Source organism: Lissotriton helveticus, chromosome 3_1, assembly GCF_964261635.1.
Source record: "Lissotriton helveticus chromosome 3_1, aLisHel1.1, whole genome shotgun sequence".
Classification (NCBI taxonomy): Eukaryota; Metazoa; Chordata; class Amphibia; order Caudata; family Salamandridae; genus Lissotriton; species Lissotriton helveticus.
In genome coordinates, this window is record NC_136061.1 from 1576052829 (window position 1) to 1576076256 (window position 23428).

The 23428-nt window shown below is 42.1% G+C and overlaps 1 protein-coding gene across 1 annotated transcript in view; it reads right to left on the reverse strand.

The window, feature by feature from the left end:
• Positions 1–248: 248 nt before the first annotated feature.
• LOC144823645 (transient receptor potential cation channel subfamily V member 6-like) overlaps positions 249–23428 on the reverse strand; it is a 198730-nt gene continuing 175550 nt past the window's right edge. Inside the window, exons 14-15 of the mRNA XM_078682333.1 lie at positions 8685–8791; positions 249–5276 (exon numbers count right to left, since the gene is read on the reverse strand). Of these exons, the coding sequence (XP_078538459.1) occupies positions 4982–5276; positions 8685–8791 (402 nt within the window). The 3' untranslated portion in view covers positions 249–4981. The remainder of the gene's footprint in view (positions 5277–8684; positions 8792–23428) is intronic.

Below are 23428 nucleotides of genomic sequence, written 5' to 3' on the forward strand. Positions count from 1 at the left end.
AATCCTATGTGTCCGGTTCAAGGCTAAGCAAACTGTCTCCATACAAGAAAGAACTGCTGAAAATGTGGCTCAAAAAAGACTGTGAAACAGTAAAGAACAACCTCCAACGGGCCCTAAAAGGATGCCAAAGAAATTGCCCACAACCACAAAGAAAACTCTATAAAATGATTAATGATTAATGATAAACATCAGTGGGAATGATTCTTTGAAGCTGACTAGCAAAAATACACAAAGAATATTTTACCCGTGGTCACAAACTTTATTGGAAATTACAAACGGAATATCAATGTTATCATCTCCTCACATATTTGTTTAAAGCATTATAAAAAAAGATTCTTTGATCAGTCATATGAAATTTACCAAACAACAATCCATACACACAGAATATTACTACTAAACGTGGTGCCAAACCAAGAGCCACTCTCCAATCAAACAACCCCAACTTACATGATGACACAGGATTAAGAACTAGTGCTTTTCTAAGCAAACAATAAGCTAGGCTGTTCTGTCTCTGATGGGCAAAAAGGCTTTAGTCCTAATAGGCATCCACCAGATTGCGTCAAGCAATTCAGCCACTGGTGATTATCATTGTTTGCCTGGATGTTTTGATTATTAGAAGAGGAGTTAAGTTAACCTGCCTCGTGGAGACCAAGTTTAATTGTACCCCAAACAAAAAAGGGCAACCATTCGAGCCAACATCTAGCTATCCGATCAGGTTTGTAGGTTTCAATTGCAATATTTTCACCAAAATTATCCTCTACCACATTGATTAGATGCAATCTTCAGATTTTTTCATTTTAGGTCTTTCCCATTCCATTTTGTATACTAATGTATTCAAATGTACGTTTTTCATTTACGTGCATCGCAGTAAGTATTGCTTCATATTGGTTTCATTGCAATGTAATCGTTCAGTTTTCACATACATTAATGATTTTTCCGTGCGACCTGATAGCTCGGTTTCCCTACCTGTATTAGTGGTTTGGTATTTTCAACATTGCTACAAGCAGTTACTTTTTAAACAGTCAACAATGCTTAATGTTGTATAATGTGTGTTTCAGTAGTTCAGATGTTTGTACATTGAGTTGAAACAGTCGGTAAGGATTTGCAGAAGCATAAGTAGATGAAAGGGCATAGATGCTTATAAATTGGTTGCTGGTTCTACTAAAATCCAGTAAGGGCTGAAAGGAGTATTTACACTGCGTTTAGACCATTGCTAGGTAGACTGGAATCTCCACATTCAGATAGGAGCAGATGGAGGGAATGCAGAGACAAGAGCTTTAAACACCTTTTTCCTTTTCGAAGGCCAAAGGAAGGACCATCAAGCCACCCGATGGGCCTTCTAAGCTTGTCTGAGGCACCATAGCTGTGGAGCTCAGAGAGAGACACCAGCTGTCCTCGAATCGAACAGTAGTTCCGGTGTTCCACTAAGGTATGTGGGTGAAAAGCAACGCCACCTAAGAAACTTAAACAGGCTAATTTTAGTGCTAAAATTAGCTGAGTTACAGGAAAAGATGGAGGGGTTGGAAAACATGTGCAGGGAAATTCCAAACACATTTTCTAATGTTGAAGTTTTTTCCAATAATACGTTCAGTAGCCAATATTGATGTTGCTGTTTTTGTTTATATGGTAAATTATGTGCACTAGGATAGTATTTTGATTTAAAAAAAATTATATGTGTAGTGTGTATTCTTGTGTGTCTATTCATGGTCAAAGGAGGTTTGGAGCCCACATACATGTATTCTTTAGTGTCACACGGACTGAATTATTGCCCAATAAGAACCTTCCTCAAGTAATGTGCAGGTGATTCATGAGTTATAGTTAGGGCCATTGGAATTATGAAGCAGGGAGGACCAAATTATGCAACAGGGTTGACTCAATCATGCAGAAAGCAAAGGCAAATAATGCGGCATAATGTGGCACATTGTGTGGGAGTACTCTTTCTTATTTTGTAATTTGTGCACAGATTAACACTGTTTGGGCACAGCTTTCACCTCATTAGTACCAGTTTAACACCCAAATACAGCAGTAAACAACAGAAAGGGACCCAGTCAACCTTTTCAAAGGCCTTTCTACTGTACAGCAACGCGTGTGACAGCATTTTAGTAACTCTTGATCTGTTTGAGCTAGAAACAATTTTTTAAATTAAAATATGCAGATTATACAGCAGATGATGGAATATGTGCTAATTGCAGTAAATCTATAATTAAGCGGAAAATGCCACTGCAAAATCACATAATTCCTGTGGCCTTGGTTACAGTTCACTGGGTTCTCTGTCTCATGTTGGTCTCATTTTGTTATGTTGACTACGGCTCCAGTGTCAGAGGGACTAGTGAGCCTGCAGCTTCAGCCGTATTTTGGACAAGTTCTAAGAAAATGTACAAGAATTGAGAGTAGATGTAAATTACATTCCTTTTTTCCAATCCAGGGGCTTCAGGAAAAACTATTCATTAAATCTTCAATCTGTGATATATGATTATCAAGTACTTCATCAAGAAAAAGATGCCCCTCTTCACTGCCTTTTTAGACTTTCTCGAGCCTTAGACTTGGTCAATAGAAACTCTAGGGCCGAAAACAATTTTAAACCTTAATTTGGATGAAGAAGCCATTATTAAAAATTGTGACGATTCTCTAATCGAACTCAAGTGCTCTGGTACCAGTCAACACAAGAGACAAAACAAGCGAGAATTGACAGTTTTTTTCCCCCCGTAGAGTTAAATAGCGCAAACTTGACCCGAAGGTATCAGAGCACTTTACATGGGCACCAGTTGCGTTACAGAAGGACACATTCATTTTTTGTTTTGTTAGGCATGGGGAGATTAAGTGATTTGCCCAGAATCACATGATGGGGAACGTCATTGCTGAGACTCAAACCCTGTACCCCAGTTTCGTGATCGACCACCCTAGCCGTTAGGCTACATCTTCTCCCCATAGGTTGAAATAGGGATGCACATTTTCTTTCCTTACTGTTCAGTCATTACACAAACAACATGTATTCTTTTAGATTGCTTGGTCCTTCAGGTGTGCCTCAAATCAGAGTGCTAAACATACCTCACCTTTTTATGCCGAATTCTCAGTCTTACTAGTTCAGACAAAAAACACCCTTAACACTCAACTGAGAACCATGGAACAGTACTGCAAAATACATAAGTTGCAAATAAATCAGTCTGTCCAAATGAAGAAATATGGTATGAGGACCAAACCAAAAGTGAGCTCAGATAAAGGCCGTGTTTCTAGAAGGACTACTGATCTTGAAAACAAGTACCTTCAAATATCTAGGTGCTCTGCTAGAAACTGCATTGGGAAGAGGTCTCTGGCAAAGCAGAGGGAGTGGTCACGGGCATTCTGCGCCTTGCTATCCATTCAGGGAATCCATCCCATGCCAATCTAAATCAAAACTTCCAGTCCAAAGAGGGTAGTTTTATATTCTCTGAAGCTGACGTTTGAGGTCAAAGTCCAGACACCACATCAGTTGGAAGGCTTGACTCCTGCTTCTTGAAGAAAGCACTAAGGTGTCTGTAATTCACTGCCCTGTGCATCTTAAAAACTGATTTTGGATATGTATCTATACCAGAGTTATCCTGCATAGCATCTCTATTCTACACAGTAAGGAGCAAATACAGCGCAACAATCCAACTCGTGGACAAGGCATAGAATGAGTGCAATCTTCTTCAAAAAGCTCCAGATATATGGAAAAACTAAAGTAGGAGATGGCATAGTTAAAAGCCCTGGCAGCTCTGGCATCCACAACTGAGGCAAGGCCCTAACAAAAGCAATTCTAAACCAAGAGACTAGGCCTGTTTGAAATGTATGAATTAATGGTTTTTAGAATGTTTGATGGACAATTGTCCCAATAAACGTATTCTTGCTACTACTCCTAAAACACAGACTGCCCAAAAGATACACCGTGGAATTCCACAGAGCACTAGAAGCACGGAAATGCATAACCTGACCAGGGATCCAGAGCAGAAGAAAGAACTCTGCCCTCTTCATGGAGATATTGATATAGGCTAACCAGAAACGACTTTTCTATGTTTTTGTGGTGATACCAACATAGACATGTTTACAAGGCGTATGCTAAAATAAATCTTGGGTTACAGTTGATAAATTGTGTGATCTTCTATTTAGCAATGGTGTTGTAACAAAACTCTTTCATTTTGTTTTCCCTGTGTTAACATAGATTACAATTTGTACAAGTAAAAAACCCGGGTGGTTTTGGAGACAACCAATTCTTTTCTGATTTAATTGCTGGTGTGATTAGGATAATATTAGTGTAATGTATAATATAATGATTATTATAATATATTATACATGCTAAAAAGAATATGTGTGGTGCCCTTTCAGGATCTGGAATGGTAGTTAGTGAGCCATACCGGTGAGGGTTCAGCCCCCAATACATGTCGAAATGTATGGGAGCCCATGTGAAGGGGTCTTAAGTTGTGATTGCTGATGCAAAGGCACAGTCGCATAAATCTGTAACAACAATGGAAAGTGGCCAGAGTGTTTGAGATGCATCAGAGCATACACTCATCAATGTAATGGAAAGTGGCAAGATGCGTACATGCTGTTGTCTGGAACAGTCGTTGGAAAAGGTGCTCCTGCAGTAGATTCTTACAAGCAGAACTGAGGAACTTCCCCTTTGAAGTAACCCAAAGGTGTGATAGCTGCAGCAGAGGCATCCTTCAGAAATGTGGAACATCTGTTTTACAACTGGAAGAGGCTGGGGCTCAGGCAGCACAGCAGAGGAAATTCAGAGGAAGAAAAGAAAATCCTTTCCTTTGGTCAGTGAGAAGAATTATTGTAAACGGAACCATGCAGAACCATGGAAAATCCCTGTTGGTGGTGGGCAGTAGAGGCGATACCTGCAGGACGGTTGTACACAAGCCAATATTGACCACCATAGGGGAACTGAGAAGATTAAACCGATGCGCCACATGCTGCACCTAGTGCAAGAGAACGCCGCACTGAGGTGCATATGCTCAGCCTACACATGGTAAACTCTTTCTTCATCTCTAGCTGTGGGGCCGTCCACACTTATTCCTTGAAGTTGGTCTAAAGTTGCAGATCGAACAACCTTCCACCCCCAAAGAGGTTTCCTTTGACACAGTTCTTTTGGAGGGGCGGGTGGAACTGATTCTGCACCTTGGAGATGGAAAATTTGTTCAGGAGTATCTTTTTCAGGAGTATCTGTTTCAGGAGAACGTTTGGCAGAGTCCTCGTCAGATTGCTCCACAATCTGGCGCATTTTCTGTTTGCTGTGATCGTTCCGGTCATCCACACTGCCAAAAAAATTGCAAAGGAGTTGTTAAATTCTCAAGCTTTTTAAAAAAGTAGATACAGCTGAGTTACTTTTTCCACTAGGCATTTTAATTTGTTCATTTTTTGCCTGCTGCCCACCTGATCATAGAACTCAACCTCTTAAACAGAGGCCTAGGTACCTTAAGTAATACAATTATCTTTTGCCTTTTTTAACAGAATACCTTTAATTTATTATATAAATCAATGTATTATGGTCTGTAAAATAGCATTACAGATCTATCATTCACAATCAGAGGAATTAAAACACAGTTTATTTTCACCACGTTCCAATTTACCGACAATCTGTACTCACAAGAATTACAAAATTCTAATATATATGGTTCAGACATGTATATTTCACATAAGGAATTGGTGTGCAATAGTTGTGTAAATCACAGGAGCTACCATCCGATTTCCAAGATTCTTGTTGTTTTTTGTATGCCAGTAGCTCAAATAGACCCGATTCCTCTTGATACTTCACAGTTTTTCATATTTGTGTTTCTGAAACTCCTTAGAACCTCATTAGAGTTATATAAAACAAATTGTATTTTTTGTTTGTTTTTCCAATATAGATTCTTCATTGGCATGTGCTTCATTGATCATCTTTCACACCTGATGTTTGCATTCAGTTCCACTACTTTCACAGTTAAGCCCCATTTTCCCCCATCTTCATTACTTTTTGCGATCGAAGCTCACATGTGTTGCCGACTGGGCAGAATCAGAAATCGTCAACTCTCTACATTTGTTGGCCATGAGGTTTACATGAGTCGTAGAGGGCAACACCCTCAGTGATTGTTTTTTGGCATAGATTTTGGCATCTGAACCTATTAATGAATGATTAATCAAGACGCCTGATTATAGTTTGTCTGAGTCAACGACAACTTTTTGTTTTACCTTGGGAATCTTTTTCTTCTCTGGTTTCTGCCTGGACATTCACTTTAAAAAACATTATTTGAGATGTGCATGCTCACTTTTGTGTTCTGTGCCAGCCCCACACTAAATCTCATCCAGCAGTCAGGTTCTGACTCTCCTTGCAAGCCTTCCCTCTCCTGGTTCTTCTCTTCACCACTGACTGCAGCCTGTAGCAGACATCAGACAGCATCAGTAATCAGAATATTTTCTGTTTTGGATAGCACCTTCAAGTTCAAAGTTTTTCAAGAAGTCTATCTTCCGTCTTGTTTCAGATCTCAGTTTTGATTTCCAATGTGAGAAGAATAAAGGTGTTTGATAGAGCAGGGATCCACAGCTCTCTGGGAAATCTGGCTGAATGGCCGCTGTTAGCTGGGACCTCCTCCCAAGGTTGTGGAATGTTATCACTTTGTGCATGCATGCCCGCCCTGGTGTAATAGGACACCCTATGGACCTATCCGTTCTGTAACTGCGTGAGGTCGCTCTTATTTGTAGGAGGTACTACGCTTGTGGATTTGGGGATGTGTAGATCTCCTGTGCATTGAACCCACAAAACGAAACAGATTTGGACGGTTGACTCCCTTCATGGTGCCTAACGCTGCTGTGAGTTACCTTTATTAGCATAAGTGCTAGACTTGGAGCTTAGTTCACATGTTTTTTCCTATGAAGATTCATGTGGAACCACATGCACTCTAGTCCTTTTGCCTAAAAATTTGGAACAGTAAGTACAGGTTCTCATGCTCATAACCCTTCTGCTCCTCAGGATAAAGTGTTTTATCCAATGTGTTGACAATGAAAACCCTCAATTTAAGGAGTGATTTTTGTTCTTTCAAACACACACATGCATCCCCGGGAAGCCACATCGCCAAGAGGCTCATGCTTAAAAAATGTAAACAAAAGAAAAGTCTGTAACTGTAATCACATGATGACCATATGAGAAGAAGTTTCAGAGAGAAGAACAAGTGGAGACCAAGAATATGGGTAAAGATGGATTACAAAGTATATCTCATTCTATCCATGCTTTGCTGCTTTACCTGTCTCCAGGGTCCAATAAAAAGTATTAAGCTCGGGCCTTCTAAGGATTGATGCTTACAGATGCCAGGCCCTGTCACAAATACCTGTTATTTGTTAAACACCCGAATGTCCTACGCTGCCATGCTGCATAAAAACGTTACATAAAACATGAAATATCCAATTGGATTGTTGACCACAGAAAGCCATGTCCTTAAAGAGATAGACAGCCAGAGCACCAAATTGAAATCAGACCAGAATGCATGCAAAATGCAAAGTACCAAAAGGGAAAGGAAACCATCTATAGTAGCTACACAACTAAAGATGCAAAAACACAAGTCAAGATAAAGCAATGTAGTTCGATTTGAAAAACAAAATAAACATTGGAAGTGTGTCTTTTTTTGATGATTTCACATATGCTGGTCTCGCTCCTCATCAGTGAAAAGACTTGGAAGCCAGGAGACTGGCCATTTAGTCATAGTGGTCGAACCCTGAACTAACCATCAGAAGTTAATTCCATATAAAACCCCATCTATTAACTGTTCACTTCCAGTTATGCTTTGAATGGGTGCACAGACATAATATCGACTCCAAAATATCGTTTGGACATAATATCGACTCCAAAATATCGTTTGGAGAAAATATCGACAGGACATAATATAGACAGCCAAAATATCGTTTTTAAGGTAAGTGAAGTAATATCGTTTTTAAGGTAAGTGAAGTAATATCGTTTTTATTTTTAGGGTTCAGGGTCAGTTTTGGGTTTTTGGGTAAAGGGGTATTTTTAGGGTTCATGGTCAGTTTTGGGTTTTTGGGTAAAGGGGTATTTTTAGGGTCAGGGTCAGTTTTCAGTTTTTGGGCAAAGGGGTATTTTTAGGGTTCAGGGTCAGTTTTCGGGCAAAGGGGTATTTTTAGGGTTCAGGGTCAGTTTTCAGTTTTTGGGTAAAGGGGTATTTTTAGGGTTCAGGGTCAGTTTCCAGTTTTTGGGTAAAGGGGTATTTTTAGGGTTCAGGGTCAGTTTTCAGTTTTTGGGTAAAGGGGTATTTTTAGGGTTCAGGGTCAGTTTTCAGTTTTTGGGTATTATTTTATTATATTTTATTACTATATATATATGTTTAATAAATATGAAATAAAAAAATATTTATTTAACTTTCATTAATTATTTAATTATTATAAGTTAATTTAAGTAATTTTAAGTATATTTTAGTAATTAATTATTAATATTAATTTAATTTAACACTGTTTTTAGTAAATACGATATTTTTTACAACTATATTTTTGTAAACGATATTTTTAACTCGATATTTTTGTACTTACCTGTTTGTAGATAGAAACTCGATATTTTGACTGTCGATATTTTCTCAACGATATTTTTGATGATCGATATTCTGTCCGTCGATATTCTTTCAGTGATCCCTTTGAATGCATTAAATAGACTCGTCCATGTCTTTGTGCACCTCACTACTTACTTGATGTACCATCTATCTTCCAGTCCATACTCCTTCCCCGAAAACCCAGAGCGGTGCCAGAGGCCTTTTGGCAGTCTGTGTTCCATCATTATGGCAGCAGCAGCAATCTGAAATGAGCAGGAAAGGAACGATTCTTTAAAGATATTGATTATGGGTTTGCTAGAAGTAGAACCAGCAAGGATTTCTTAATAATAGGCTAAGTACACGTACCTTGGTTGGAGAGAAGGACAGACTTGGTAGCTGAATTTAGTTGTAAATCCTGTACCTCAAGAAGTAACGATTTAAAGAGGTCAAAGAATTATATCCAGTATTTTGGGATATCGTAGTTCTATATCCCAAGTTATTCCGATAATCCAGAGTAGTGAAGCAAGCGAAGATGTGCTCTTTGTAGTTTTCTTAGGTTCTTTTTATTGCAATTATACTGAGGTATTCTGGTGATCAAGAAAGACAACGCAAACGAAAGTGCAACTAACACGTGTTTTGCTCCTTAGTGGCGTGCAGGCTGGGTCTTTTTCTAGGCGTAGGTAAGAAAGTTTGGTAGGGCGCACACATATGTAATAGAAAAAAGATCATATTATTCGAGGGTCTCTGTGACACTGCACCCGATCACATACGCCAATACTTCTTTCTTTTAAATTCAAGACCATTTCTTCACCCCTCTCCACCACAAGAGACGGTCTACAACGGCCCTCTAATGATATGACCATGTTTCTATGACAGATACGTGCACCCTACTAGACCATCCTACCTACGTCTTGAAAAGGTCCGAGGCCTGCGTACCACCTATTGGCGAAACACGTGTTGGCTGCACTTTCATTTGCGTTGTCATTCTGGATCACCAGAAAAACAAAATATAATCACAACAAAAAAAAACAAAGAAAACTACAAAGGCCACATCTTTGCTTGCTTTATTACTCTGGATTATCGTAAGAACATAGGATAAAGGACTAAGGGCTAGATGTAGGTAATTGTAAATTACTGATTCGAAAATACCGAACTTTACCGATTCTGTATTTTCGAATCGGGAATTGCAATGTAGATAATAATTCGGTAAAAATGTACCGAATCGGTAATTACCGATTCGTATTTGCCATTCGTTCCTATTGGCCTGGAGGCCCATAGGAATGAATGGCAAATACCGAATCGGTAAATACCGATACGGTAAATTTGGGAAAAAGTCAAGGGTGGCAGGGTGTCACTTTGACACCCTGCTGCACCCCTGATTAGTGCTTGTGTGCACATGTGGCACACATACATGCCCTAAGGGCATGTATGTCTGTCACATTGCACAGGTGTAAATGCACATATTTGCATTTACACAGGAATTCCTTATTTACCACCAACCAATAGTTGGTGGTAAATAACGAATCCTTAAAGCACAAAAGCACTCTTTAAAGTGCTTCCTACATCTCATTTACCGATTCGGTAAATACCGAATCGGTAAATGATGATTCGGTAAATACCGATTCGGTAAATACCGATTCGTTATTTACCGAATCGGTAAATATAACACCTACATAAGAAAAGGCTATTACCGGTCGGTAACGGCCGATTTCGACCGTTACCGACCGGTAAAAGCCTACCTACATCTGGCCCTTAGATATCCCAAAATAATGGATATAATTCTTTGACCTCTTTAAACCGTAAACCATTAGGGTTTAGGGTTTACAGCTAAATTCAGTTACCAGCTCTGTCCTTCTCTCCAACTAAAGTGTTCTACATTAATGGGTTAGGGGCTTCCCATTCTGGGGCTTCCCGTCTGGTTCTTACAAAATAACGCATTAAATTAAGACGGTCACCCAGGACTAATACGCCCCATCTTCACTGCAAGAGCATGTACCTATTGTGACTGGATCAGGACTAATTTCAGAGGTTGTTTTTTCAAATGAAGAACCTAAGCTGCTTGTTTACTGTGGGACATCCATGGAAACTCGCATGGGCAAGCTAGAGGTTAGGCTTCATTGCCCAATTTGATGACAAGCCACTGTGATGTAAAGTATACATTTTAATAGTACTACACAAAATATGGACGTTGTCCGCACAGATGATTCTGAGTGTGCGATTCTGAACTATCTGTTTAGAATTGTAGCCCGAAGAGCTATACTGGCTGTTAAATGGCTTCTACAGAATTTATAGACCTAAGCTGCAGGCAGGGGCCTGTAAAGATGAAGAGGACTATCCTAGTAAAGCAACGGATGTATATGCAGCTATTTGCACATTTCACTCAGTGAGAGTAGAATTTTCTACATTTAAAGAGGTACAGGAAAATAAGCATTAGCATGTTGGAGCAGAAGGTATAGACAATTATTGGCCCTCTGCCTTTCTGTTGTCTTCAGTGGAGCTCATAACATTTTAATGTTCTAGTGAAATATATGCACCCTCGGTGTCAACATAAGTTTAAAAGGTATTGATACTTAGATACCTGAAGACAAAATTAACTCTGGTTAAAAACAGTCATGGCAGGAAAGAAAAGTGTAAAACACAAGTGTATACAAAATTGAAAAATTGTCTTGTAATGAAGTGCAGGCGCAGCAAAATACAGCACTCTTATTCATACCCCTTTCAATATGGCTATCATGCCTGAACTAGATGGTGAGCTATTGGAGCCAAACTGCTATATGGAAGTATAAAAAAATAGTTATTAACCAACAGTAGTTATCATGGTAATGATACTCCTATCTACATTAAGAACATCTCACTATCCAATCAAAGCACTAAGCTACCAATGGGGTCCCCTTGGTGTTTAAAAAGTTATAAAATGCATCCTAGCTTGGACAAGGGCGAGAGATTACCTCAGATGCTTTCAGGTCTGTGCTGTCCGTGCACCTCAAACCAGCGAGGAGACGGCAGTATAGTCCCAAACCATGTCTTTTGGTTTTCTGTGATTTGGTGACGTATTGCGCCGTGCAAGAGTTTATGCCATGTTATTTTTCAAGGACTGCTGGGAAATGTGGTCCTAAGCAATGCTAATCAGCCATGCTGGATGTTGTGTAGTATTTTGTTACCTAATATGTGCCCCATATTTTTGGAAAAAGCCGATCTCATATTTTAAAATGCCTTTTCTAATTCAGAGTACAGGGTATCTGTGTTTTGATTAGAAGGAAATGCCCAGATGCAGGTGTTTGCCAACTGCATATATATGAGTACATTTTGTTGCACAATATAAGGGATAGACATATACATGGAGAGCCACTGAAATGAAGGTGCTAATTGAACTTGAGGATAGTACCTTGAGTGTGATCATTAGCCATTAGTCAAGGACCTCTTCTAGTTGAGTTCAGCATGGTCTCAAGGCATGCCTCTATATCGTATCTATATCAAAGAAGTGTACAAGGTATCTGCCATAAATTATAGGTGGTTGGGAACCCCATGCCGGTTGCGGACAAAATAATTAGATCTTGGCAAGCCCTGTAGTTAATCTACTGTGTACATGAGGTCCAGGAACCAACTATGTTGCTTGGATATCTGTCTTTTCTTTCATTAATGGGTTACGAAATCTGGAATAATGACACCCGCAGGATGTTGTCATTCAGACCATGCTGATCAATCTTTAATCTGTGTATCCAACTCTGTTTCCACAACATTAGTCTGTTGGATTTTTCTTTTTGTGACCGTTTTAGAGATGGTTTACCAATAGTCGTTCAGTTCACATTGTCGTCTGTGTGTCCAACTGAAGTGTAGACATTTAGTCATCATTTTAGTGCTGTTCCATGTGCACCATATTGTGCTTTTGTGTTCGGTAATTCTAGTCTTGATTTTTCTCAGAGACATGCCAAGATAAGTGAGCCCACAAGTGCATGTGATCATAAAGACCACACTCTCACTTTTGCTGCTAGCGAAGGAGTGTAGTTCTCATGGTGTTTTGAATCCCAGATCTATTTGTGTATTAGGTTTTTTAAACAACAGATGGTACAGGCACTACAGGGGAAATGGCCAACAACTTTTAGCAGGCATCATAGTGTGGTAGTGGTTGAAGGTTTCAATGATCCTGGTTTGGTGTGTACCAGTAAGTCTCTCAGATTTCTACTTCGTATATATGTGAATAGATGTTTTTCACATTTAATATTCACTGAGTTCAAGATATTTCAGTACTGGTTTATCATCTTTTTTTAATTTTCCAAAGGTTGTTGTAATTTCAGGACTCAGACTAGTTCTCCTGTTTTTTATTTATAATGTGGTTCTACCAGGGCTATTCTGTTTTTCTTGGCTCCTTTTCTTACTTGGCTGATAAATTGTTTTGGACTAGGCTCATTCTTTTAAGTTCTTTGTTATAATAGTTGCATGTTTTAAGAAGCTTTTTAGATCCAAGCAGTACCGATGAAGTCATGAAAATGGCCTACAGGAAGGTTGTGCCTTCATGCCTTTGGATGGAAACTGAACTAACATAATAATAAGTTCCGATCTGTGGGTTTGCGTATACTTCTGTCGTTCGTATGTGTTTCTTCCAGAGACGGAAGAAAAGAGTCCACAAACTGGGAAAGTGGCTCTAGTAGGGAGCCTATTTCGGTCACAGTGGGTCTCTCCAAGGGAGGAGTCCTGTTCCTATGTGTTTTTGATAACACATAGAAATATAACATTCAGTGTTTTTCTGTCTGTAAAACTCTGCTTCTGACTTTGTAATTCAGTGAACTTCTAGTGTGCAGACAGTCACCTGATTCATGGTTTTCTTTAATCAGGCTTTAGGGTCTATCCTGGTTTTAAAATTTTCTTTTTTTTAAATTGGTCATTACTGAGTTGCCTAAAGTATTCATGTCTTTATTCCTCTCTGCTCATCAATACAATGACATCTACTTTGTCTGCCAATTTGATGGTGATGGAAGGATTATTTGCAGGCTGGTGGATACGTTTCTTCTTTATGTTTGACAAATTGTAAAAAGTATGTTGTCCATGAGTTTACTCAGTTTGACAAGCCCTTATGATGATCTGCTCAAACTGCAGTATTTCTGATGGAACACAGTGTTGTGGTAGATTAAATATGGGCTTATTTTTTAAACCTGTGTTCTTTTCTCTAGGTGTTTGTTCTTCATGGGTTGCAATGAAGTGTTTAAGGCAGATCTTCCCAAAAATTCCATCTAATTAATTTCTGATCAAGAAGCTTTCCCCATTATTGGTAGAGTGAAAGCGTAGACCTTAGCTCAAAAACAGTTTCTTTGCAGGATAGGGAATATTCACTCAAACTAACCACTACGTTGTTGTGTTGCTTGTTGATGGTAGTTCTTCCCTGTTTGACTCAAACTCTTGCAAGGCGAGAGTGGTAGGCCGGCCTGCTGGTTGTGCCCCCATATTTTTCCTCTTCCTTCCGATTTACCCCTTCCTAAAAAAGGTACCCGACCATATAGGGTTTGTGGTGCGAAATGTGTTGATTGAACTTGCCAGGGACGTGGCTTGTTGGAAACACTGCATTCCTAGGTTGTGTTCGTTGAAGTGGTGTCATATCTGAATTATTGCTGCTTGTACAACATGTCTCAGAGTTAGATGTCCACTGGTTGGTGTCTTTTCGCCAACCTTTATTATGACCTTTAGCCTGGTTGTTTTTTCGTAGTTATCTGTGTCTACGGGTATGCTTTTTCATGGGAAAATCTTGTCATATCTTTATTTAATTTGCTGATACTGGCCTGAGTCAGAAGTTTATTCTCAAAGATAGTTTTATTGATCTCCTCTAGATGCCTCTTTTAGATTGTTAACTGTATGATCCTCTTCAATGCTTGTATTTTGTATGGTTGTCTCCATTGCTTCCATCTTCATCAAAAGTTCATTAGACGCGCGCTTGCCCACATTAATTAAGACTATCAGCCAGTCTCCAGAGCATCTCTACATAACTGATGACCAATCTTTGTGGAACCATTTATTCTTGAGAAAAATTCTTGGTTCATTGATAATTATTAGGCCCTTTGAGACAGATACTCTGTCATAATGGCTCCATGGAGCGCAGTTCTGACTTTTTAATTTTTTTAGTGCTGTCAGTTTATCTGAATCACCAATTTGGTGCAGTGCCTGTGAGCTCTCTGTTTCTAGGAGACTGGGGTAGTAAAAATGTACTGCACAATGCTCTCATCATAACCCAGACCAGTGTTGATTGACATTGTGGTAGCGTATGTTAGTCTCAATGTCCTTATGTAGTCTAGTTGACAAGTAAATTATGTTAATTCTCTCTGGCTCTAATTTGTACATCTATTGGGAAACCAATGTTTCTGTTTAATGAAGCTAATGTAAGCAACTGCAAAAAATGGTGAGATTGGTGACTTAGGTCCATAGAAGATTTGTGATTAATTGAAATTAATGACTACTTGCATTCTGATGATGTTTTCACAATTTGGAACTTATTTGGATATAACAGGCAAGTGTGATTAGTTGGTCTGCCGCACCCTGCCTATTTATTTGGAAGATGTTTGGCATTTTCAATAAGGGAATTAAATTATGGCATAAGGAGATGAAGGAGATCTCCCAGAGAAAGAGCAGGAGAAAGAGAAGCCAGAACCTACTAAGGATTCCCTAATGTGGACATTTTAAACATTTTTTTCTGGGGAAAAAGTATCCACAAAATAAGTGCAGTGCAATCTCTGCAAAAAAGTTTTCTTGTTGGACCAGAAAAAAATACTTTCATGGCACTACAGGAATTTGAAGCACCATGCGAAGCATCCACTCACATCATCTTTCCAGAGATGAGCTGGAGCGTGATGCACCCAAAGTATTAAATTCAAAGGCTGGAGTACCAGTAGCTCTGGGAGACACTGTTTCATCCCCTGTCTCAGAGATGGTTCCAGAAATAGTACCTGGGTACCAAAATATAACATACTGTTCCAAATGCAGTAAAATCATTATAATCAGGGAGAAGTTTCCTTCTACCTGGATTAAAATGGTGGCTACACACAAGTGTACAAAGAAATATATTTTTGTTTTTGAAAGATCCAAATTTTGTTACCCGTCATTCTTTTTTTTAAATCAATTTCCCTTCTTAAAATCACAAAAATAAACCAAACAAGTTAAAAAATATTTCATGGTGTTTGTCATGTGTATCTCTATTTCTATATCACAATAGTCTGCTAATGTAGTATATTCTTAGAAATAAAAGGTAAATCTATCGCTATACGTGGAAATATAGCTTAAACACTTGTAGCAATAAAATAGTTTTACATTTATAAAACGTTTGTATTAGGTTTGCATTACATTTTAATCCTCAATTTTTAATAGAGCCGTATCGCCCACTGTAGCGAGCTACACCAGTCATTAAAGGCCCACTCCAGTGATATAATCCAGAGCCAAAGATGAGGGCCTATAGCAAAGGAACAGGCCTTTAATAGCCAGCATTGGACCCTACAGCAGGCCAAAAGCCAATTAGAACATTCCACCCCATGAGGGCAGAATGTTCTAATATAACAAAATGCCTCCTGGAAGATGCAGGTGGTGTACAACCCCTCACATCCAACACTTTTGAGCCGTTCACAGCTTTTGCACTTTGTATGTAACTGTTACTGAGGGAGAGGTGTGGCACAGTGGCCAGAGCAGCTGATTCCGGAGCACGGGGCTCATGGTTTTGATCGCAAGCGGCAGCTCAGCTCAGCATCATGTGACTCTGGGCAACAGCTCATTTAATCTCTCCAACGACCCCATGTGCCTTGAAACCTCAAGGGCTGATATGTTTGCGCTTTACAAACATGGATTATTATTATTAATATCATGCTCACAACAGAGTTCTGAAAGTGTGCAGCAGTCAGCACATCTGGCAGAACTGAGGGAGATGGGAACTAACCCCTCCCTCCTTTCTAGGCTTCATTGACACTGTATGCAATGGAAAGAGAGAGGGTCTCCTCCTCCTCCTCCTTCTTCTTCGAGGGAGGGAGCTCTCAGTGAAGTTTTCTGCACAAGGCATAGCCTGTACGTTGAAGAGTCTTTACCACTTAATTTACAAGGGTAGCTCGCTGTAAAAACATTTATACATGGCTTGGGGGGTGTGTAGTTGGAACAAGCACACCCAATGGAGTGCAGGTGTCTGGAGGGTGTGGGCTATATGGAAGGTGTTCTATAGTAGGCATAGAGTCTGGATAATAGGGTTTTCCTCAGCTAATGAGCTGTAGGTGTGTGGAGGGAGTGGACTCTCTGTGAAGATCTTTACAAGGATAGGGTATGCATTGTAAAGCCTTGGTCCCCTAATAATAATACACAACGGCGGACCCGCCTACTTGAACCACTGTCTGAACTTCCATCAGCCCACAAGAAACCTACGGTGGGTACCTCTTTCTCTAACCCTCACCCCTCACATTTGACGTAGCAGATGCAAAGGTTGTTCTTTCTCCTGCCTAGCAGCGAAGACATTGAACAAGCTATCCTTTTTTTTTGTTTAAATCTCTTTTTATTGACTTTTAGGTTACATATACATGAAAGGCAATATACCCGTAACATCGTCTACGCATGGTATCACGGAATAGCATGTAAACATACTATTATTACTTGAAGGTTGATCATTGCAAGCATACATAGCGTGCCTGATGCACTAGGGAGTACTTGAGTGTAGTATTCTGCTCATTTCATACATGAGATAGAACACAGTTCGGTGACAGCATGGTTTCATTAGTCCAATGAGTAAAGTCTTTAAGCTGGTTCAGTGCGGACTTCAGAACAGGCGTAGTACAATCAAAACATTTAAAACCCAACAACCATAACACAGACCAGTGCTAGTACCAGCATCCCCGCCCCCCCACCCCTCCCCTGTTCTCCCAGCAACGTGCCACTGCACTTCAGCTTGGTTATTACTCTCCTATATCGGCATCAATTCAATTCTCCCTTGGAATCAATTCTAATGTTCATATACATGGAACACTACAGCCGCACCCAGTCATGGCCTATGGAATCTGTTCTGGGTCCTCTTCTCCCCCTCGGGTTGTCCTCCTGAGCCTCCCTCCTCAGTTTGCTGAAGTGCCTGGAGCAGTCCCTCCCACTGAACAGCTAGGGGCTTCTTCCTTAACCACTTGGATGCTAAGGCTGATGCTGCTCCTCAATGTATTTTCCACTGAAATCAATGGAAACTCCATGACGAGCTGAGCTCGTCATGAGCGTCGAAGGGGGTTAATCCGAGTTTCTCCTCCCGCCGGATAGCAGTTCCCTCTGCCCTGGCCCATGCGGAGAGTGAGCATCTCCATGCTCTTGTCTGAGGTGGGTCCTGCGCCTTCCACCTCTTGGTAAGAAGTCGCTTGGCGACCACTAACCCCAGATCAAGGAACCGGGCTGTTACTTTTGTGGCTGGGGTTCTACGTAACTGGTGTAGCAAGTAAACAGTCCAGTCAAAGGGTAGGTCTCGGCCTGTGCTGGCACACAGCGACTCGCTGATTGTGCGCCAATACGTGTGCAGTCTGTGACAACTCCACAGCATGTGGACTAGACCCATCCCGGGCTCGGTACATCTAGGGCACACTGCATCCGCGTGGTGAAAATACCTATTGATCGTCTCAGGTGTAAGGTATGCCCTATGCACAATGAACAGCTGTATTTGATGGAACCTCATATTCATGGGTATGCGCACTGGACTCTTCAATACTCTTTCCTATTCCTGTCTTCTAGTGGTCTCCCCAGGTCAAGTTCCCATTTGTGTCGAAGCGGTTCTAGGCTGATCGCTGCGTGTGTATGCAGTGACGCCGTGAACCAACGGATCAGATGTCTGCTCCGTTGGTTCCGTATGGTAAGGTGTTGGCAGGGCTCTGTAGACATGTCTCCCCACTTCGCAGTCAAGGTTGCAATCAGTGAACGGTGTAACAGGAATTGCCCTGGTGACAATTCCTCATCCTCCACCAGGGAGTCATACAGGATAAGTGTGCCAACCCTGTATAAATCTCCCAGGGTCTGAATGTCAGCATCTCAACAATGCGTGAGTGTGAGTGAGGTGAGCGTCCTTGTCCCACTAGGGGAGCCTTCCAAGGGTATTGCCGGCGCATATGGGATTAAAGCTCTGGTGAGGAATAGGCTCCTGTGGTAGCATTTGTACCCCACTTCCAAAAGGAGTGGCATCGGCGTCGTAGACTTGGTGGCTGGGTGAAAGAACTTGAGTATTTGCTCTAGGGAGCATGGGGCAGTGTAGATGCTGTGTCTTCCCTACCCTTATCTGCAAGCCAGCGGGCTATCCATTGCAGCTGTGCAGCTAAATAGTAGTGCTAAAAGCAGGGCGCTGCCAGTCCCCCTTGATCCTTGGGGAGGTATAGCTTCGCTATTGTCATCCTATGTCCCCAGATAAGGTCCCTGAGCAGTTTAGAGAGCGTGGCAAAAAAAGGCACAGGGATATATAAAGGCAGGTTAGTGAAGTAATACAGTAGCCTGGGGAGAATCACCATTTTGGATAGTGCCACCCTACCCGTGACCGTTAGCGGTAATGTACCCCAGAACCGCATTTGTGACTTGATGGCCGAGAACGCCCTTCCCAGGTTACCATCAAAGAGGTCTGTCGGCTGACGGTATAGCTGTATCCCGAGGTAGCGGAAGGTGTCCCCTCTTCACTGTACCCTCGTTCCGTTAAGTGTGTAGCCCGGATCTCTTCTCCCTTCTCCAAACGCATAAAGACAGGACTTACTGGCATTTACCTGGAGTCCCGAAATGGCGGCAAAGTCTTGTAGGACGTTGGCCAACTGGGCCGGAATATCCTCTATGTGTCTCACGTACAGCAGCAGGTTGTCTGCGTACAACGACACTTGGTGTACTGCATCTCCCAATGGTATTCCGTCCCCTAATGTTGCGTGTAAGGCAGCTGCTAGGGGTTTGATCGCCAACGCAAACAGGAGTGGTGATAGTGGGCACCCCTGTCTGGTCCCCCAGCATATTGGTATGCCACCAGATATGTACGGACCCAGCCTTACCCGTACTGTGGGGTTCTTATATAAGAGTCCTACCAGTTGCAAGAATCCCAGCCCCAGATCATATCACTGCAACAATGCTGACAAATACTGCCACTCCAAGAAATCAAATGCTTTTTCCAGGTCTAACATTAGGCAACCCACCCTTGGCCACTCCCGTACACTATCTGTTGCCACTCTGAAAAACCTCTGCAGGTTCAGTGACGTGCTCCGTTTAGGCATGAATCCATTTTGGTCACTGTGAACCAGGTCAGGGACCACTGGCGCCAGGTGTTCTGCTAGCGCTTTGGCAAGGATCTTATAGTCTACGTTGAGGAGCGCTAGCTGTCTATATGATCCCAGGGCTGAGGGATCATGCCCCAGCTTTAGCAGAGACACCAGGTACGCCTCGCGTATCGAGGGGGGTAGTGTGGCTTCCTCCAATGCTGTTATGTAGAGTGTGTGTAAATGCGGCACCAGAGATTCCTTGTAAGCCTTGTAGAATTCGGTAGGCAGGCCTTCCGGGCCTGGTGTTTTCCCAGATGCCATTAATGAGATCACTTCCCCTATCTCCTCCAGAGTGAGGGGGCTATTAAGTGCCTCCTGATGCGTCACAGATGCTGTGGGCAACTGGGTCTGCTCGAGGAACCGCTCCAGATCATGGCCCTAGCAGCAGACTCTGGATTGATACAGCTGTGCATAGAGATCTACCATAACCTTGTGGATCTCCTTCTGCATGTACACTAGGTCTCCCTCTGGTGTACGCATGGCTGCAGTCGGTGTGCGAGTGCTGTCTTGTTTTGGCAGCCAGACGAGCAAGAGGCCCATCCTGTCTGACGTGGCGTGTGTACGGGCTGTGTGAGCTGCATAATTATGACACCGTAAGCGCTCCTAAAGTTCCGCAAGTTGCGTCCTGAGGGCTTCTAAGTGACTCGAGTGCCTGCCCCCTCCTTCTCCCTCACATTGCAGCAATCGTGTTTCGAGGTGAGTGATTGACTTCGTTAACTGCTTCCGTATGTTCCATGTGGCTCCTAAACAGTGACCCCTGAGTGTTGGATTTGAGGGCATCCCATTCCACCAGCGCATTACTCGCTGTGCCTTCATTAGGCTCAAAATACGTAAGGATAGCCGTCCCCAGTGAGGAGCGAAATTCGGAGTCTTCCAGCAGGGTGGGCTGGAGACGCCATGTGGGGATAGGGGGCCGGCCAACCTCCCAGCAGAGTTGAAACCACAGGGGGTTATGGTCAGAGTGTGTCCGTCCGAGATACTCTGAATTCTCAATTAATGGAAATAAGGACTGGGACCCCACTACCCTGTCTAGTCGGACATGCAGGTCGTGTGTCGCCGAATAAAAGGAGTATATACATTCAGTTGGGTGGAGGATCCGCCACATGTCTAGAAATGTCCAGTGCGAGAGCCAATCTGTGAGCACTTGCGCATTTGACACCGCTGACGTTTTACGGAGAGGGGGGAAGGATCTATCTAGGTGCACGTTAAGCACTGAATTAAAATTGCCACCCTGCAACCAGGGGAGACCGGCATACGGAGTCAGTGCCAGCCACAGCTGTGCCAGGAACGAAACTTGATCGACGTTCGAAGCATAGATCGAGGCTAGCAATATATGTTGGCCGTTGAACGATCCACGCACTAGAGTGTACCTGCCCTCAGGGTCTATTACCGTGTCTGTGCTAAGGAACGGAACACCCGCTCTCACCCAGATGAGTGGGCCCCTGGCATGGGCCGAATACACTGTGCCATACACCTGTCCTCTCCATCGCCTGCGCAGCCTTTCTAGTTCCGGCTCTGTCATGTGTGTTTCTTGTAATCGGGCAATTCCAACCTAGTGTCTCTGAAGATATGCAAAGATAGAGTATCGCTGTGTGGGAGTGGGCATGCCGCGTATGTTCCATGTGAGTATATTAACTCGTGCCATTTCTAAAGTATGTAGTCTTCCGGGAGGCCATTGGTGGGGCATGTCTTGGAAAACGCGGAATGTGGCCCAGCATGCTTCTACCGGTCAGTTGTAACAATAATAACGTGTGAACTGTTAACAACATAACATTCAGGGCGAACTGTGCATGCAAGTCCCTCCCAACGGTGTGATCGTGCATAGGGTGAACTAGGTCAATGTGTGGCCTGATGGGGTGCGTGCGCAGTCGACATTCTGCTGTGGCCGTCCCCTCCTTGTCCCACGTATGTGGTGTGTCGTTTAGAAATTTCGTCAGCATAGTCTGCGGGGCTAGTAAGGTTCCGGGCTAAGAGTTAAGTATGTCTATGCATACATTAACTGCCTGTGTAGAGACTCAATAGATGTTTCAGCCCTAAGCGTAGTGGTTCCTGATTAACAACTAACAGTTATGTACAGATAATATCACTGTTAATCCCCCCGCCTTCAGCGTCTGCGGGCGTTTGAAGGTAAGAGCAGTCTAGATGGTTACATCCAGGAGGCTGGGCTACTACATTGACATTAGGCTTGTTTACACTTACCAGGGCTACCTTTCATAATCCCTCCAGGTATCTTTCAGCTACGGTAGCAAAAACAGGCGGCTAGAGAATTAGAACACGGTTCGCCTTGGACACCACGGCATTAGATAAGGTAAACCCACGCAGCTATTATATATGAACATTTATATAACCCCCGTATAACTTTATAGTTAAGAGGCACTCATGGTTTTTTCCTTTTCTTTTTTATTCTCTTCATTTTTGCTTGATGAATAACACAGAGAACTGAAAGGAGAATAATTCCCTTGATCAGATTACAAGGTGTTGACTTGTTTACTGGTATGCTGGAGCTAAACTCTGGTTACTATGTCATTCATGTTGGTTTAGAGAAATTTACAAATTGGGCTGAGACATAGTTTCTTTTTCTCTTCACAGAGTGTGGGTGGTCCTGAAGAGAATCCCTATCAATCGTGGGATTCGAAACGCGTAGACCCTTTGGTCTGCCTGGTTGCCTATTTTTGGTTAATTTAATCACGAAAAATCACGGCAATTGTACACCATACTTTTTTCATGCAATGAAATTTAAGTTCTTCTGGTGAGTTGTTTAGTAGGTATATTCACAACAAATGGTGGTAGAAATTAATGCACTTTGGCAGATCTATGATTTTGCTTTGTCAATTGGTGCACTTATTCCCCGGTTGATTGAGCATTTTACAGGATGAATGTGTATGGCGTGATTGTGATATGATTGAAGTGGTATGTATGAAAAGATTGGTGTGAACTTCGTGCACTTTCCCTTGTGTCCGATTGAATTTATATGTTTGTGTACAACATTGTTTGTTTTAATGTATTGAAATTTCTAAAGAACTTGAAAAATTAAGTTTTTCAAATAAAAGAAGCTATTTAATAGTGCTGGATACAGAGTTCAGGTGTCTTTGTATCTTGGACAAATTGGGTTTTTGATTTGAGCATCAGTATTGGCATTTTCTCTTGTTATTACACTCCATATATTATGAACATAGCCATTTTAACAAACAGTGAGCTACTTGCGTGAGCGTTCTTCCCCTAATTTCAGTAAAGTAATGTTCTCATCCCAGGATACCATCAGCGGTCTGTGGAGTGACCACCGGAATGCAGAGGTCTTCAGAAAGTACGGTCGATGGTGAAGACGAACCGCTAGACACCACCCTGCGTTGCACAAAGGATTCTAGGCGATCTTTAGCATTCGGGGTGCCAAATGTCATAACCGCTTCCAGCACATGTTGGCGCTCCATTCCCATTTTCTCCGGGCTTGGGGCTACCGCTTTGGACGCTGCTCCGCGTGCAGTCTTTCGCCGCGTGCGGCATCTGCTCCTCTTGCCTGTTGCGATGTCTTCATCCGGAACAGCCGGCCTTGTTCCCGTCCGTAGTCCAGACTCTTCTAGCCAGTCCCATGTTTCCGGTAGAGAATCAAAAAAGTGGGCTTTACCCTTCACAACCACTCGTAGC